This window comes from Tribolium castaneum, chromosome 1, assembly GCF_031307605.1.
Source record: "Tribolium castaneum strain GA2 chromosome 1, icTriCast1.1, whole genome shotgun sequence".
In the NCBI taxonomy this organism is placed as follows: domain Eukaryota; kingdom Metazoa; phylum Arthropoda; class Insecta; order Coleoptera; family Tenebrionidae; genus Tribolium; species Tribolium castaneum.
The window spans coordinates 992,892-1,010,628 of NC_087394.1; the positions used below are offsets into that span (position 1 = coordinate 992,892).

Sequence of the window (17,737 nt, forward strand, 5' to 3'; positions counted from 1 at the left end):
AATTTCAGACTTAAGTCATGAAAAAGTTATAGGAGTAGGGTTTGAAAAATTAACGCTGAGGTTTCATTACCCTAAGACCCTCTGAGCCGAGTCTTTAGAACCGCGCTGGAAGTAATGCTCTTACTCCTTGCCTACTAACCGCTTGTAATTAAATTAGCACGTTTACACACTTTGATTGTCTTAATCCGTTTGAATAATATGTGTGTCGGTGATGTAATTAATGTAGGAGAGAGTTTCTTTTACGTACGAGAAAATGTTATGATTTTGGTAAATGTTTAATTTACTTAATGGTAGAGGTATTCGAGCCGGTGTCAAGAGCAGTGACAGCGGCTTGAAACATCAAAAGCAAGGGCAAATCCCTTTGACCGTAGCTCATTTTGGCTTCGGTTCTTAAGACAATGTTACAAAGAGAAAGGGTTAACGACTTGGAGCCCGTCAATTTTTAATATCACATTATTCAAACTTTATGTGTGGAACATTGTTGAATAATAAAAGTTACATTTTCAACTTGTTCAATTAAAACTTTGCTTCGTTTCAGGTACGGTGTGGCTGTTTCTACTTACTTTTCGACATTTTACAACTCAAGTAAGTTACAATATTATTTTCATATTACTTAATATTGTTGCAAGTTTTGATAATTATTGTCGTTGTAATAAATAAGAAGTTAGGGGTTGAAGGCACGACACCTGGAGAAAAGTTTGTATTTTCTTGAACAATTTAATTTTTAATTCCGCATAAAAATTATTCAGTAAATTATGAAAAGCTTATTAGCAGCAGCGAAAGCTGCTTCATGGAAATAAAATAGACTTATTTACCAATAATAATAATTTATTTTTATCGCTTTTTAATAAAGTGCACGAGTAAAAAGTCCGCCCGAAGCAGGCTGGAACATCTGAAGCCATTATTCATTTTCATTTTATCTTATGAAATATTGAGTAGGAAGAATGTAATGAAAATATACGGTAGAAACCGCGCCGAACAGTTGTTTAACCTCAAATTATCTCAGTTGAATTTATTGTTGTGTTTCTGGTTCTTTTTATAGTTCTCATTTGATGTAAAACCAAACATTAATCATTGACATGCAGTCAAAAATGAACTTTTGTTATTTTTACTCCGAAATGAAGCATGTTTTTATTGTTAAAATTCTATTACAACTTTGTGTATTTGTTTTGTGTTTGAAAAATCATATCCTGAAGCATCAGTGTAATTTTCATTCAAGCGTGAAATTTTTATCATAACAAGGATAATTGTCTTATGAATAAATCATTATATCGTTAACGAAAAGGATAAATTTCAAATTGTTTTATGGAATAACAGAAAGGCTAATCGAATATTCATTGAAACGGTTTGATATCTAAACGAAATTATTAGGCCAATACAAGTAATAATAACAATACTGGCTGTTCAGTGTAAACCGCACATTAGAAGTATTGAAAGTTCTGATTATGATATTTATCTGAAAAGTAATGTACAGGGTGCTGCATTTTGGATCTTCGAAACTAAGAGGATTTGAGTAAAACGAGTGACAGATTCTCGGATTATTTTTTTGAGAAAATAATAAGAACCGCATTCCTCTATCGTCTTTTGTTTTCGACTTAATAAGCTTTCCGAACATGTCATAGCCAACTATGATTCGTATTAAAAAAATTACAACTTTATCTTAGTACAGCTAAAGGAATTATTAAAAAAAAACGTTAATAAAATCATTGAATTCTCTGTAAAAAAAGTGCCTGTATAATGTCTTTGTTTTAAATATGTATCTTTTATAATAAGAAAGACGATAGCGGGATGCTGTTTGGACCAAAATGATTTTCTCTAAACTTCTTAGTTTCGAAGATTTAAAATGCAACACTCTGTACAATTCCTAAATAAGCAATAAGCATTTTTTTATTTTATAAAGTTCAAATGTGCAAAATTCTTAAGAGTTTGTTTTTGCTTCAAAAAATATATCTAAACTATTGCCCATCTTTGACGCACTTTTGAAACAAATTTGTTGAAGTGAAAACGCTCACACAATGGCATTATCACAACATGTTCTAGTCCGGATAAATCCGCAGATTTCACGTAAGATGATTGTCAATAAGCGAGTGTCCGATCTTTGGACACGGACGCGTTTTTTATGAAGAATATTCCCAGTCAATGGTCTTGTGTAAGTTTCACTGAACTGAAGCTTGCTTTCAGTGTATAAGAGTAAAATTGAAAGCGTTTCGTCCTAATCAATGTTCGTTCGACCATTTTGAAAAAAGGTCAAAGTGGAGGGTTCGTTACGTCTAATTTAAATCAAAAAGTGATTATAAAAACTGTATTATTTTCTCATAGTTTTGTGGCCCTCCCTGGGTGCACTTTATTTATCCGTGTTTGTATTTTCTTTATTTCGGACCATTTGACGGTTTGCCGATAGAAAGCTTCTCTCTATAGTTATGAGGGTTTTCTCGCCGAAATGGAAAAAACCGAGGAAAATTGCAAGGGAAATTGGAAAAATCTTCACGAAATTGCAGAGATATTCTAGTGGCGTGTGTGTGTGTGTGTGTATGTAGGAGAGAACTTGTTGAAGTGATGGGTTTATTTGATTTAAACTGTGCCCGTCTCCGCGGTTCATTTCGCCAAACACAATGGCCGATTTACACAATGTTTTGGCATTGTTCGGAGTCTTCCTGAATCGAATTGTGCCATCGTTTCTCGTGGAAATTGAGGATGGAGGTGGTATTAGTTGGGTCGGATGGAGGGTTAACGGAAATGAATACGGAGGCTAACCCAAAAATTAACTTCGGGAGGAAATTAATAAACGGAATTATTACATCTAGCATAAATCATCATTGAACAACATTCAGTTCCCAAGTATAAAAAAAATTAAATTAAAACAGCTATTAGCTTCTAATTGCGTTAAACTCTTTCCTCCTTAAAAATTCACTCGCTTTCGTTGTAGAAAACTTTTTATGGGAACGAGTTGGTCGGAAAAATAATTTTAAGATACTGGTCTTAGGGGTAACGTATAATTACGTAAAGAAAATTCAATTATCTTTTTGCTTTTCTAAATGCAAAATTTGCTGCTTTAGCGGAAAAGGGTTAAAAGGAGGACGAGATGATTTTAAAGTCAGGTTGTGAAGTAAAAAGGTTTAAAGTAATAAAACTTTTTTTAGTTACAACAAAAAATTTGACTTATTAGAGAAAAAATTGATGTTGCATCTAAAATTAAATCACTGCTTTTTCTTTCGACTGATAGCGTTCGAGCTTCAATTTTTTTCCTTTTTCTCACTCTGAAATTTTAGTAAATAACAAGACTTGTGAACAAAGTGTAAATTTTTGTAAAAAAATACTACAGAAGTTGTAGAAAAATTAGTTATTGACAACCTAAGACAAACTTTACAAAAAAACACACTGTGTAATGCATGATTTTAGTACAGTCGAACAAAGTGAAAATGACGTCTCATTCAGGCTTTTTTTTAATGAGAATTTAATAATGCCTTCAGCGTTTTTTTATATCGTTCGTTTAGCTGTATTTTTAGCTGTAAAGTTGTATTTATTTAAATAGCAATCATAGTTGGCCTAAGAAATACAACGTATAATAAACCAGATTTTATAGAAGCCTTAAATTCGTGTTTAACTTTTGCATTGCGAGTGCAGCAGAACCCATTTAAAAGTGTGAATAAAACACGTAATACCCTGTCATAAAGAGCTTAATCAGCGCGTAGTCGAGCTTAAAATAAATTATGACGAGTATAATCGCAGTTGCGTTTTAACTCTAGAACTAGTTTATTTTTAATGATATTAGCGTGAATTTTTCAAGATTAACTTTTCACGCGACCTAAACTATTTTTCACATTAAATTGGTCGAATAAATTACATTTATTATCGGATTAGAGGCGATAATTAAGAAAGTTGAATTCGCAATGATTTGCTTATTACATGAAATCAGTGTGTGACCCCGCTCTGAGCAGTATATCAACTCATCTTGTAATAGGAACGTATGTTGTTGTGATGCCTAATTAACTCGATGGCTATATTGTTTGATGGATTTCGATTTGGATTTACTGACATTTCTAATTTTATTGCATTAACAGAGGAAGGCTCTCATCATCAATCTCGTGGAGAGATCTCTTTATATAGATTGCGAAAAGAGGCATTTAAAAAAATTGCCGTTTGCCACATTAATTCCGAAAGCTGTGTGGCATTTAATTAATTGTTTTGGCCCACATTTAGCCGTCTCAAAACATCCCTCCCATCAGTGTTGAACAGGAAATTCAGCGTGTTCCATTTTCTCTGGATAGTTTTGTTGATTTTGATAGAACGCCAGAATTTGTCTAGCCTTTGTACACATTGCTGTTTACGTTCACGTTTCGGGTCGGCAACGGATTTCGCTCGATGCAAACGTTGCCTTCGAGGTACTTCATTAATATTACGAGGAGAAGGCTTGTCTAGTCGATACACCTTTAAACTCACCATAAACACACATTGTTTGCTCAAATTTCACACATCGATACAAATTAAATACTGTGCAAAGAACTAATAATACTGGTCTGCAACGAAATCCTCTTTTAAATAAAATTAGTGTGAAGATAATAAAAGTATATTCACTTTTTTTTAATATTCGGAGTGTCCTTTAATTTTTTTATTGTTACTTTGGTTTCTTTACCGAAAATTTTAGCGTAGTATCGATAAACATGAAGAAAGGTTTCATCAAGAAAAAAAAATTACACACAGATGTAAGACGATACAACGGTCAGAAAATAGTCAGAGGCAATTAAAGCACATTGTTGTTGCTTAAAGGAAAATATGAAAAGAAAAAAACTACAAGAAAAAATGCTATTTGTATCCAACTAGTTAATTTTTGTTAATAATTTTTAGCATTTTGTAATAAATTAGAACATTTGTTGTAATAAGTAATAAGTTGTGATAAGCTGGCATGATACGTAAAATGAGCTATAGAATTTACAAGAACAAACTATTTTGCTCTACAGATTTTAGTTTTGAGTTAAAAAAATTTAATAAATAACCCGGCGCATCCACCATTTTTAAATTTGAAATATTTAAAAAAATAAGTTCTTAGGTTAGCTAGTGTTATAAAATGCCGAAATAATTTGAAAGATCGATTAGCATCAAGAAAATCGCCAAAATCCCAATAGTTTTTTATAATGATTTTTTATTTTCCCTATTTTATATTTGTTTGTAATTTTCTCAGAAATTATTAATTAATGAACAATAATCTTGGCATGGAAATGTCTTTAATATTATAAATTTATCGATATATTTTAAGTAAAATCGACGATATAGATATGAAAAATTTATTACAAAAGAAGTTTATGTAAAAAATATTTTTTTTTATAATTAAATTCAAAATAATTACGCATAAAATGAAGAAAAAAAGTTATTTTGACAGACCAAAATATTATTTATAATAATTTTTGTATTTTGTGCAGCATATTGGAATCTATTAACTCTAATGGACTTTACCGATTCAGTCTGGGATGGGCCGTATAATTAAATCCATAAGGTGTCATAACCAATGTTGAGAAATTTAAATAAACAATGTCGGGTGCATGTTGTGGTTCTGACTAGTACTAAATTAATATGTGAGTTGAGTGACATTTGATGGACAGAAATTAACTCTAGTGGAAATGTTAAAAATTCACAGCGTTTTTAATGCAAATGTTTAACGTTTTGTATAAAAGAGGAATGAAAATTCTAATAAATTATCAACGCCTGTCTGATCTGCAGTCATTATTAATTAAACAAATGTGACGTTGAAAAGCGTTAAATTTTTCATAAAGATCAAAAATTCGATAAACATGTTTACTAATAAATAAACGGCAATTATGAAATAAATACTTTTCGCTAGCAAAATAATTTTACTATTTACAAAATTCTCAATACCGTAAATGAACACACGTATTTGGCAATTACTGAATATTAATCAGTTTATGTCAATAATTACTCATACAAATGCAAACCTCCGCATCAATCTTGTTAATTGGACAATACATGTAAAAAATAATTGAAAAAGTCAATTTTCAAATAGCTGGATTTAAATTAAAAAATCTTTTCATGTTTGTAAAAAATATACACATTTCCTCTACCAAATTAAAAGCCACTCGAAATTGTTGGCCATGTAGCCGCATTTTATTAATTCTAAAAATTGAAACTGAATGCATAACAATCCCATTTATTTTCGGGCTATATTATTTAAAGCTAAATTATAAAAGTAGATTACAAAGCTGCAATGAAACACAAATGCCAAAAATATTTATTGAGATTAACTTAACTAAGAATTTCGTCACAGTTTAACATTTTGAAGAAAATAAACATACTCTCGTATTGCCCGTAAAGATGTCTCGAAAATTTAATTTAAATTCAAAACGAGGAAACCGACTTAAAGTTTATAAACAAAGACATATCTGAACGATTGATGACCGAAAGTTTGAGCTTTTATTTCTCGAGCGAAGAAATAGCTAATAAAGTTTTGTGAGGATAGTTGTAGACATCAGATTTCGTGTTGGGAGAGGAAATGAATAGAACACGTCTCTTGTAAAGTCTGAATCGACTCCAAGACTAAATTAACTAATTAACACCTCGAACGAACGCAAGCTTGCGTATTTGAGTTTGTGTAGAGATCAAAACTTTTATTTTCGTACAAGATTTACTTTGAGGAAAAACTGGTTTTATGTCAAAACCAAAAGTTTTAAGAAATCGCTTGAACAAAGCTGGCTTTTGAGTATGCTTTACCATTTAATTGAATACAAGCATAAAATGATATCTCAAAAGGATTTTAAAATAAAATAATCCTTTCAGTGGAGTTTGTAACTTTTAGCTCTCTCTCTCGCTCAAACATAAATATTCTATCTGGTCTAGAATCAGGCAACGATTGAAAAACAAACAGATTTTTTCTCTCTTGGTTCTTGTACTTGAAGTTGGCATTAACTCGAATGAAATTTGTACCGAATTTAATTACAAATGGAATCGCCGTAAATTGGAATCTCCCGCGTACATCCACCTGTGCGTCATAAATCTCTCGTTTTTCAAACAAAAAACGTTCCGCCTGATTTGGCAATTTCATCCCTTATCTAACATCGTCTGGATTTCCCGTTAAAACAATCTGAATCGCCGTTTTTTCGCCAGTAATTAGTTCTTTACCCTCGCCGTTTATTGTGCACATAACGGACACCTATCAGGAGCAAACCTCCTGCCTCAGGATATGTTTTACACAACGAAGCTTTTGTCCGCGTCTTTTCAGCCCCACATCAGCTACAGAACGGTTCTGTACAATGAGCCCCACTCTCTATGATGTTTTCTCAATGCAACGTCTTATACGAAGCGCCTCCTCCGTCGAGACTATCCCCCAAATCTTTGTATAATTTGCTTACAAAGGCAAAGTGAAATGTACGACGTGTTCACTATTGTAAGCAAGTTTTACTACACCAAACACGAAACTTTTTGCATTTCACACATTTGTTAATTAGAAATACGAGCGCAAATTCGAAATTATGCTTATCTGGGGAACTTTAAGGCTTTGTTTCGCGCTGCTTGAACGTTACAAATATCACGATTGTCTCCAATGAAACAATGTACAGGGTGCTGCATTTTGGATGTTTGAATAAAGGATCTCCGAAACTAACGCCGAAAACTTAAGCTTTTACTTACGTAAACTTAAAATTTAATTAAATTTTAGGATTTTTTTACAAAAATTGCTAATCTCCAAAGTACAAATTTTATTTTAGTCAATAATTTTACACTGCTTTAATTTTTTTATCACTTGGCCATTGTGCATTGTACTGCTTTCGAAGTGCTCTTTTACATGAGGTTGTTACATGACATACAGTTACATTTGAAAAAAAAAGTTGGAGGTGGCTGTTCAGTTTTGACAGCAGATAAAAATAATGGGCAAGAAAAAACAAAAAGCGACCTGTTTCTGGAATTTTTACAAAAATCGCCTAGTTATAAATTTTATTTCAGTTAATATTTTCACACTGTATGAGTGAATTGTCTTTGTTGGGCAGTCTGCAAAAATCAAGTGTTTTTAACTAAGTTGGTGTTGAATATTGGTTTTTGGCGTCAAAAAAAAATTCGTTTCAAGAAATACAAAAAGGCAAAACCTACTAATTAATAAAAATTGGTTCTTAGTCCAGCAGTAAACCGCAGTCTGATGTCTTAATTTGATTTCGAATAAATGAAGCATCAAGTATTCAGAAGCAGCGATATTTAATTTATTTAAACATCAATCGGTCGTATCTCGAGTGAAAAACGCAAACATTCCGAAAGGGGGAGACTTGGTACTTATTCAAATAAAGACAAGAATCCGCTCCATCACTTATTCACTAGAATCGCATTAAGCTATCACAGCGAGGAGCCATTTTTTTATTTAATTAATTCCCACCAGCGTACTATGTCAAGCTTTAAAACAGAGATAAAATGGACGTCAACTGACAGACACCATTTCTCTTGCGATTTGAGACGAGTTGAGGGGGCGACAGCTATTTTGCCCTTGTATTAATAACACAATAAAGCGTTTAGTTTAAAATCTGGTGGATGCGCCGGGTTCATAGCTTAATTCTATGAATTAAACATTTAAAATGAATTTGATATTAAACGTTTATTTGTAACATATTAATAAATTTAAATTGCATTTTGACGTGTGCATACAATCTGCAAATGAAGGTTTGGTGATTTGTATTTTTTTTCAATGAAGTACGAGTTTCGTTCATAATTTATCCTTTTATGTATATTTGAGTTTAGGCGAATTAAAATGAAATAAACTAATCGTATGAAATTAAAACTGTCACAAATAGTAATATTAAATCGTGCATTTATTAATACGATTTTTGAGTTTTGACACGTTTATAAATAAAGCTTTGATATAAATTTCGAAGCGATTAAATGAGTAATTCATGTGATGAAGAGATATCGACACTTTCTCATTAGTAAAGCTGAAAGGAACCACTTGGTTTTCATGATTTTTTCAGTTCGTAATTCGATACAAATTGATTCTTTGTGCTTGTATTAAAGTCGGTAATTATTAATAATCGAGCCGAGTTTTTTACTCTTGACCCTTGCACACGTTCTTCGTTCCCAGCGAGCTTTTAAACAGACACAAGTAATTACTTCATCAATAGTTTGATTAATGATTGTTGTGAGCCTCTAATTATTAATTCTGCTATTGATAACCATTCAAGTTATTGACGCTTTTCATAATTTTAAAATCACGGTTAAAGGGAAATCCTTTATGTTGGCGCAATATGTGCTGTCAAAGAGATTTTAAATTGTAATTCAATACATAGACCACAAAAACTGACACGATTAGTTTAAAACGCTGATCTACAATCTATGATTACGGTTTAATTGGATTTTATTTTGCAACTCGAGTACTTGGTTAAATATCTGTAATGATGTTTCTCTTCGACGTTTTCTCGTTAAATATTTAATTTAATCAAATTAAATATTGCTTTTAGGAAGCAGATAATTTTGTTTTGCTCATTTTCAAAAAACCCAATTTTCAATTAGTCGTTTTTAATTGGACTTTTTGAGCAAACCTCTTCTATTCGTTACAGGTTTGTAAAAATGCCTAATAAAATATTTAACCAAGTTAAAAATGCTGCTATTTACTTACAATTAAAAGTTGATTATTAATTCACGCACTTTCTATATGAAAACCATTTGTTCTGAAATGTGTAAAAATGACAATAATCGAAGCAGTTTTATGCAAACGAGTCGGCGGAAAAGGCACGTAAATTTTCAAGAGAGCCATTATTCGTGTCAAATATTTTAAAGCGGCCATAAATCGAATCCCCAAAGCTGAACAAGTGTCTATTTTGAATAAAAAACGATCGAGTGTAACATTTTGCAGTTGAACTTTGTCTCAAATTACGGATCTTAAAAAAGTTTCGTGGATTATTGAAACTGTTGGCTAGACAAAGAAAGGCGTACGTTTCCGGATCCGGCTGAACGACCGGAAATGTCATTTTAGCGGAAGGGGAGGAAATAAGATAATTCTGTTCGGTTCGAACTTTGCCAGACGACGGCTTAAACTAAATTTTTCGGGCGTGGATTTTATTAAGACGGGCAGTTTTATTAAAATCGTAAAAATCATTTTTATTAAAGACTAAATATAAAGTGGGAGTGAGAAAAAATATTTTATACTTTATATGAGTAAAGTTTTAAACTGCGCTGGTTGAGAGTATGAAGCATGTGCCATGTAAAACATAAAAGGAAACAACGTGCTTGTAAATTCAATAAAGCTCAATGCTTATTGAGTAAGTTGAGTTGAGAGTATAAAATATTGGCCGTACGTTTACGTGGAAAGGCTTGTTCCAGTAAACGATTTATTGTTTTTATGTTGCAAGAAAAATTGTTCAAAAATTTGATTACGAGGCAAGCAAACACGATATTTACACACCCCTTGGAATCTTTTATTTTTCTAAAGATACTTTTGAGAATTGTAGCTTGAATGAAATTTCCGCATGAACACGCGCTTACTTCTCCTTTTATTATACGGCATTCCGATTTAGAATTCAGAATACCTCTCTTGTATGAGGCTTTTGTTAAATGTGGCGCTAATCGACACTTTTCACTCCCACAATACTTATTAATAAAAAAGATCGATAACTTTAATTTCATCCTACACACAGTGCAATTTTATTCCTGTGATGGGTTAAAGGGAAACGGAATTCAGCTATTCAAACTCTGCTCCACATTTTATTCATGCCATTCCACTTGTGGTTAAATTATACTCAAATAGAGGCAACAAGTGCGGCTTATTAAAATAAAAAATCAACTTTCATTAACAAAATTTTATTTCGAAATGTTGACAAACGTGACCTAAGAATTTGCTTGATAATGTTTCATTTTTTAATGAACTGTAAACTCGTGCCTTTGGCAGTTTTAATATCGCAATTTCGTGTGCATAAAATTGGATTATCTCTCGTCTTTCGATGTTATTATTATGAAAGATTAATTATACAAAAGATATTAAGCAGCTTCCTTAAAACTCTTACTTCCTAAAAATGAAAAATAAAAAGCCGGTTTTTAATCAAGATATTTCCCTCAGGGAATTACATAGTTTACATGCATTCATAAATTTTAAGTTTAATGTTTTAATCATTATTTTATGCTATCGTTTTTTGTTTTCGACTTATAAACAAAAGTTAACATTTTAGCAAAATCCCAAAAAAATAATATCTTCCTTATTATAAAACATTCACATTTGAAACAAAGACATTTTTAACTCATTTTTAAAAGGAATCTAATAATGTTATCAGCGATTTTTTTCAACTATTCGTTCAACTGTAAAAATTTAAAGTTTTATTTTTTTTAATAGGAATCATAGGCGGCTGTGATTTCTTCTGATTTGATATGTCTATTTGTGTAATACATTATTTTTAAAAATTTCGCTTTTTTTAGTAAAAAAAAAATATTATATACACTGCACAAAAAAATATTTTCGATGACCTTCAAAAACGTTATGTGTGCAAAAAATATTTTGGTAATTTACCTATTTGCTTCTGTTAAATTGAATTGAATTGTGTGAGTAATTTTCTAGGTATTTAAGTTTTAAAATGAATAATAAATAGTTTTCATCATTTAAAACATATTAGCGTATCAATTATTGATCAGCTGTTTATGTTCAACTTCCACAAATTTCTAATTTCACCATTCCGTATAAATTGAATACAATACACCAAACAACAAAAAAGCCGCCAGTGTAGTTTTTAAATTTATAATAAATATACATATAAAACATGGTGGTGGCCTGGCTTTAGTTGAAAGCTTTTGTAATATTTTCCACAACAAATTTTCTACGCAATTACGACCGATCCCGAACGAGATTTATTACCGCCGACAATAGAGACCTATCAAAACACTGAATAATGAACACGAACATTGTTAATCCAACGATATCGATTACTTGAAATAAATTCATATCCATGTTACTACAATCAAACAACACCTTCAGAATGTTGCAATGCATGCCACAGTTCGTGCACTAACTACATGCATACAAACTTAACACGCATCTACATATTCAATTACCACCACGAAAATATTCGATACTCCTCTGATGTGTTTTTTTGTGTGTGTTTCGTCGCTGTACAAAATAGAGATCTATAAAAGAAATATGGTCCGAGATTAAAAATGAAATATTAAAAGATGTCTTTGGCAAGTGAGCGGTTCGTTTGGCACTCTTCCAAATTAAATTTTACACTTCTAATGTGAACTGAATTTATTATTGCAGAAGCTCCGGTTTCAATTTACTTTAATCTCTTAAAAATGAGAAAAAAAGCTGGATGGAGAGATGCATTCGTTGCGATAAAGTGTAATTTCGACACAATAAAATCGATGTAATAACAGAGTTGGAATAGTTTACGAAGAGAAAAATGACCCCATGAGAGAACTCTAAATTATTAGTTGACTACTGGCTCTTAAGAGACTTGGAACATTGTATTCTACAAGTTAATTTTTTCAAGGCTAGTAATTAAGACATCAAGAAAAGAACTGCCAAAGTGTGAATAATTAAATAGCAGATTTTGACCTATTATGTGTCTGTTTCCATTGATTTTATAATTAAATATTACTCAACTTGTTGCCTGTAATTTTACATGCTTTATTATTTAAAACTGTGTTTCATAATCGTATCGTATTTACTTTTATTGAATTATATATAGGATTTCATATTCACCTGGGAATTTACTTGCTCCTATAGTTCTAAGAAGAACACAATTTTCGCTTATTATGTTTCACAGTTCGCAAGTTTTTGCCTTTTCGATACTACAAAGTTAAAAACGCTCTAACGGACAAAAAGAATAAAAATTAAAGAGTTTGCAGGTGAATCGAACAAAATAAGGTAAAGATAAGGCATTTTAACGAAAAGACGTGTATATTTCAAGTTTGATTTTAAATCGTTTCTGCTTTGTTTTTCAATTAAAATTTTTTTAGTTTTTACTTGAAAAACAAAAAAGTTTATAAACAAAGATTGTCATTTTAGCAACTTAGCACCTTAAAAAATTCATATATGATGTCATAGTTTTTGACATATATCATTTTTTTGTTAAATTTTTGTTTTAAGATATCACTGCTCTTGGATCTTTTGCAATAACTGAATATTTTTTGTTGCATTCGTTTTAAAATGGTTGTAAGAAAACTGCTATAACTTAGTTTTTTCAAATGAAACGATCTTATTTATTTATGGTAATATTTATCAATATGTCCTATACCTATCTCTTACAGTTTTTGAAAACATTTATTTTAATTAATAGCACAATTTTATCGTATTTTTCGAAAGTTTACTTGATTAAAAATGAAAATAATTAGCTGAAATTCTGTTTTTTGCGATTATTTTAAAACTGTAAGGGATAGATATAGAAGCTGTTTATAAAAGTCTGCATAAAAATTGATGTTTTTTTATTGCCATTAAAAACAGTGTCATTTTATTTGAAAAAAATGTTTTGTAATCATTTTTTAATCATCATTTTAAAAAAATAGCCTTGCAATTTGACAGTTGACAATTCTAAAAATTTTGGAAGACCCTTCGAGTCTTTGGGTAACAAATACAAAAAACGATAAAAAAGAATGACGTCCTTAAAACCGCAGCCACAATTTAAAACCAGCTGGATATTGTATAAACTAGCTGTGACAGTTGTGTCATTCTTTTTGATCGTAACTGTAGGACAAAAACTATGAGAGATAAGTGCTAACAACTAGGGTACATACATTTTACTCAGTTTCAAGTTGGCGCTAATTTCACGTAGTTTCGCAAAATCAGCCATTTTGAAAATAATTTAGTTGAACTCAAATGGTCGATGTGGATTGTATACAAAATCATTAAGCTTGTATTTTCTTTCATACTCTTTGTGTTGCAACTAGGCTGAGAAATTACAATTATAAAGCAAGTAAACATAATATAATTTTTTTGAGGAATTAGCGTAGGAAACTGTACTCAATTATATAATTATATAATATATAATATATAATTAAGGTCACACAATTTTTTTCTCTTTTGCTTAAAAGTCTTTTCGAGCACATTTCGCGCACTAACTAAACTAAAGAAAGTCCCTTAATGTGTGCACCGAACAAATTTATAAACTCGCCGTCAAATCCTAAACTTTTAATAAAATTTCGTGTGTAAAAAAAGGTCCGCAAAATTTTTGAATGGGATGCAATAACAAAGAGTTGTCTGAATAATGACTGTTATATTTCATGCCAACCATTGTAGTTGTTCCGAAATAAACATTGAAACAATAGACTAGTTGGCTGACTTAACAATAGGAACGACTTAAATGTTTCAAACAGAATTATAGTGAAGCCGTCCATTACGGCAGCAGCTAGCGCCCTAGATAATCAAATTGAATTTGGGCGCAAGTTTCGATAATTTTAGCTAAAACAAAGCAACGTCTGATTAACACGGACGCATACTCAAGTCGCCCATTTCAAAGCTGATTAATTATTTTATTCGTGTTATAGCAAATTAGGGCTTGTTAGTTAATTGTTACATAAACTAATAACAGCAATGCGGTTGGAACACCAATGATGACTCTCTCTGTCTGTGAAAATTAAAACAATACATCGCATATCAAAACACCGCTTTTATCTAATTACATTTATTCTGTTTTAATCTCGCGGTGCACCGCAGGGTCGAAATTGCCTTCGAGTCAAATTTAAATTGAAATGTCCTCTCTGTTTACCTAAGCTTTAATTCGAGCTTTTGTAAATTTGTGCTTTCGACGAGGATATAATTATTTATTAGGGAAAAGAAAACATCTTGGTGTTATTTGCTAGTTTGATGTTGTGATTTGATTTGCCTTGTGAGTGTTTTTTCACTCGATAGAATTTTACACACAGATTAAAATAAACGACATCAGAGCCATGTGTAGGTCCCTGAACAAATCTATACGGGACAATACAGAATGAATACCAATGCTCCAAAGCGCAACAATACCAACGTTTCGATACGACGCCATAAATATCAACACTATACGACAGCGATATACATATTTATATGCAGATTGATAGTGCCAGCTTACACCTGTAACACTTTCGGTGAAGAAATTTTTTTCTCAAATAGAAAACTATTCTTGTACAATACATATTAATAATACTAAAAAATGACGCTTGTTAGAAAGATATTACAATAAACTAAAATGAATTAAAAAATTAATATTAAATTGCGGCTAAAATTAATTTATTTATGCTATTTTAGAACAAATGATGCCAAAAAAAAACAAATTTTGAGGACAACAACAATTATTTTAGTAAGAATTTTTTTCTTAGAATATCATTTGGGCACCGTTGTTTTGGAAAGATATTACACAGGGTATTATTAGGGAATGGCGTAGCAACATTTCGTATGTGAATTTGTCATGATTTTTGCAAAACCTACCTGTTGAGAGCCATTGTGTGGCTTATAGTAGTTTATTAGCAGTTATTTTTTCATTTACATGCTTTTTGTGGCTAGTGACATTTTTGGATATTTGGCACAAAGCAACATTTAATCATCCCTTGTTTTACGATGACATAAAATTAAAAAGTAATAATTTTTGCAGAGAGATTTACATGAATTAAGTAAGTCCTACTAAAGGTTAATAGTTTCACTTAACGCAAACTTGTACAAAGGCTTATTTTATGTCATAGTCTTTATCAACTAGCATTGTGGTCCTAAACTTGTTCTTTGATATTCTCACTTAAGTTTGCATCCTTTGACACTAACCGTTTTTGTAGCAAAATCCAATAATTGTGAAGATAGCGTTTTGGGTGTTGGCAAAATTATTGCAGCTTGCTAACCCATGCGTTTGTAAGGATTTAAGCTGCTTTCAAAATGATACACCTCTAGCAAAATCTGAAAGATTTATTATGTCATAATCGGTTTATTGCTTACAATATTCCATTTAACAAGTTCATTCATATTACACAAGAGCGCTGTGGTAATCGCATTTAAATTCCATCTGTTTACAACACTTTAATTAAATTAAACATATTTTGTGATTAAAAATTGGATTTTCTCCACTAATTAAGTCAACACACCACGAGTTTTAATTGTCTGTAACACTCGCGTAGAAAATAAATAACACACAATGATTAGCTCTTTGTCCGCTTGATGGTCGGGCGTTTAACATCATGTCAAACGTAAATTAAGGCAGCCAAGTGGATACAATAAACTCTAAAACGAACTTTAATTCATTCTAGTTTATTATTTATTGAATAATGGTCATCTAGTGCCATACTTGGCAACAATGCAGTTTCCGATCGTTACCAACCTTCAAAAACACTCGACTCCGATGAATGATTAGATCGAATGCAATTTCGATTAGACTACCATTTGTCAGACGCCAGCACAATTTCTTCGACGAAACTTGCACTAATAAAAACTTAATTAAATGCATTTTGATCGGAAAAACAACTAGTTTTGTAATTGTTTAACGAGGCTGAAGACGTTAAGAACTTTGACCCTTCTTTTTTAATAAGTACATTGAAAGAATTGAAAGTATTTTCAAAAGAACGTTCTAATTGTTATCTTGTCTGTGAAATTGACTTTTTTGAGCTTCACTCGAATAAACTTGTGAACTTAATCACCGCTCAAAGGCTCCGAATCAAATTAATGCATCAATTTTCTTATTAAACCATTTAGTCGATGAATTTTTGCTTAAAAGTCTGAAAACTCTTTCAATTACATCATTTTATTTGCACGCTAATTGCGTCTATTGCAAATATTTAATGCGCGAAAAGTTGTTCCAAGTAGGAAATCTTGGCCATAGATCACTTGTATCAGCCCGACTTATGACATGGTGAATTTATTACATTGTCAAAGATTGATGACGATATTAGGATGCAAATGAAATTCCTTTTTGTATCCTTGTGTCTCCGTGGAAATGTATATTTATTTTTAGAACGTCAATATCGATGTCTTGGATGCTCTAATTGCATTAAAACAATCCAATTTATGTAAGTGCGTGTCTGAATCCGGCAAAATTGTCAAGACTTGATTTGTATTTGAAATAACGGAGTAATTAGTGACTGGGAGTTGGTTTAGGTGCGATCTAAGTTATTGTAAATCAAGTTTCTTTAGCACTCTCGTAAAATCGAGCGAAATATTATTTTTAATCTCATCTGCGATATTTATCATCTTGATGAGCGTGGAATAAATGTATTTGGAAAAGCTTTCTTTTTTCATAAGGGAAACGGACGAAACGTTTAATTTTTATGGCAATTATCACCCTTTGTCCCGGCTTTAAAAAGAGAATAGATTTGGTTTATGATATGAAATGATGAATTACGTTTAAAATTTATTACAGCTGACGGTCCGTTTTATTACTTATACGCTATGTAGATTTTTGATGACTGTGAGTGTATTATTTGGGGGTTTATTAGTGATACAACGAATTTTCATTATTTTGCGACATAAAGCAACCAACATTCGATTAGACATAAAAGTAGCATTAGTACGTTTTATTTCTGTTTCTCACAAGCTATAATTAAAATCGCGCTTCTTTCTGTGTTGGACATTTAGTTCAATACGAAAAGCCCTCAAGGATGTATAGATTCTTTCGATATTTCCATTAGACGTATCAGAGATATTCCTTACAAAGGAGGTAGTTTTTCCAAAAGAAAAGTCGTCTTTAAATTAAACATTTAGCTCATGTCCTGCGATTTGCTTTTTACGATCCAAGTGAATTTGCTAATTTCCTGTTTAACTCGAAGTAAGTGTTTTTTTTTGGCATCCGGTCTGACATGAACTTGAGACTGCTTTATTCACATCATC

At 31.4% G+C, this 17,737-nt stretch overlaps 1 protein-coding gene across 18 annotated transcripts in view; it reads left to right on the forward strand.

The window, feature by feature from the left end:
• nrm (neuromusculin) overlaps positions 1–17,737 on the forward strand; it is a 132,249-nt gene that overhangs the window by 29,901 nt on the left and 84,611 nt on the right. Inside the window, exon 2 of one of the 18 annotated variants that reach the window (XM_015984617.2) lies at positions 539–585. The exons of the other annotated variants lie outside the window; for them this stretch is intronic. Coding sequence (XP_015840103.1) covers positions 539–585 — 47 coding nt within the window. The remainder of the gene's footprint in view (positions 1–538; positions 586–17,737) is intronic. 18 annotated transcript variants of the gene reach the window in all.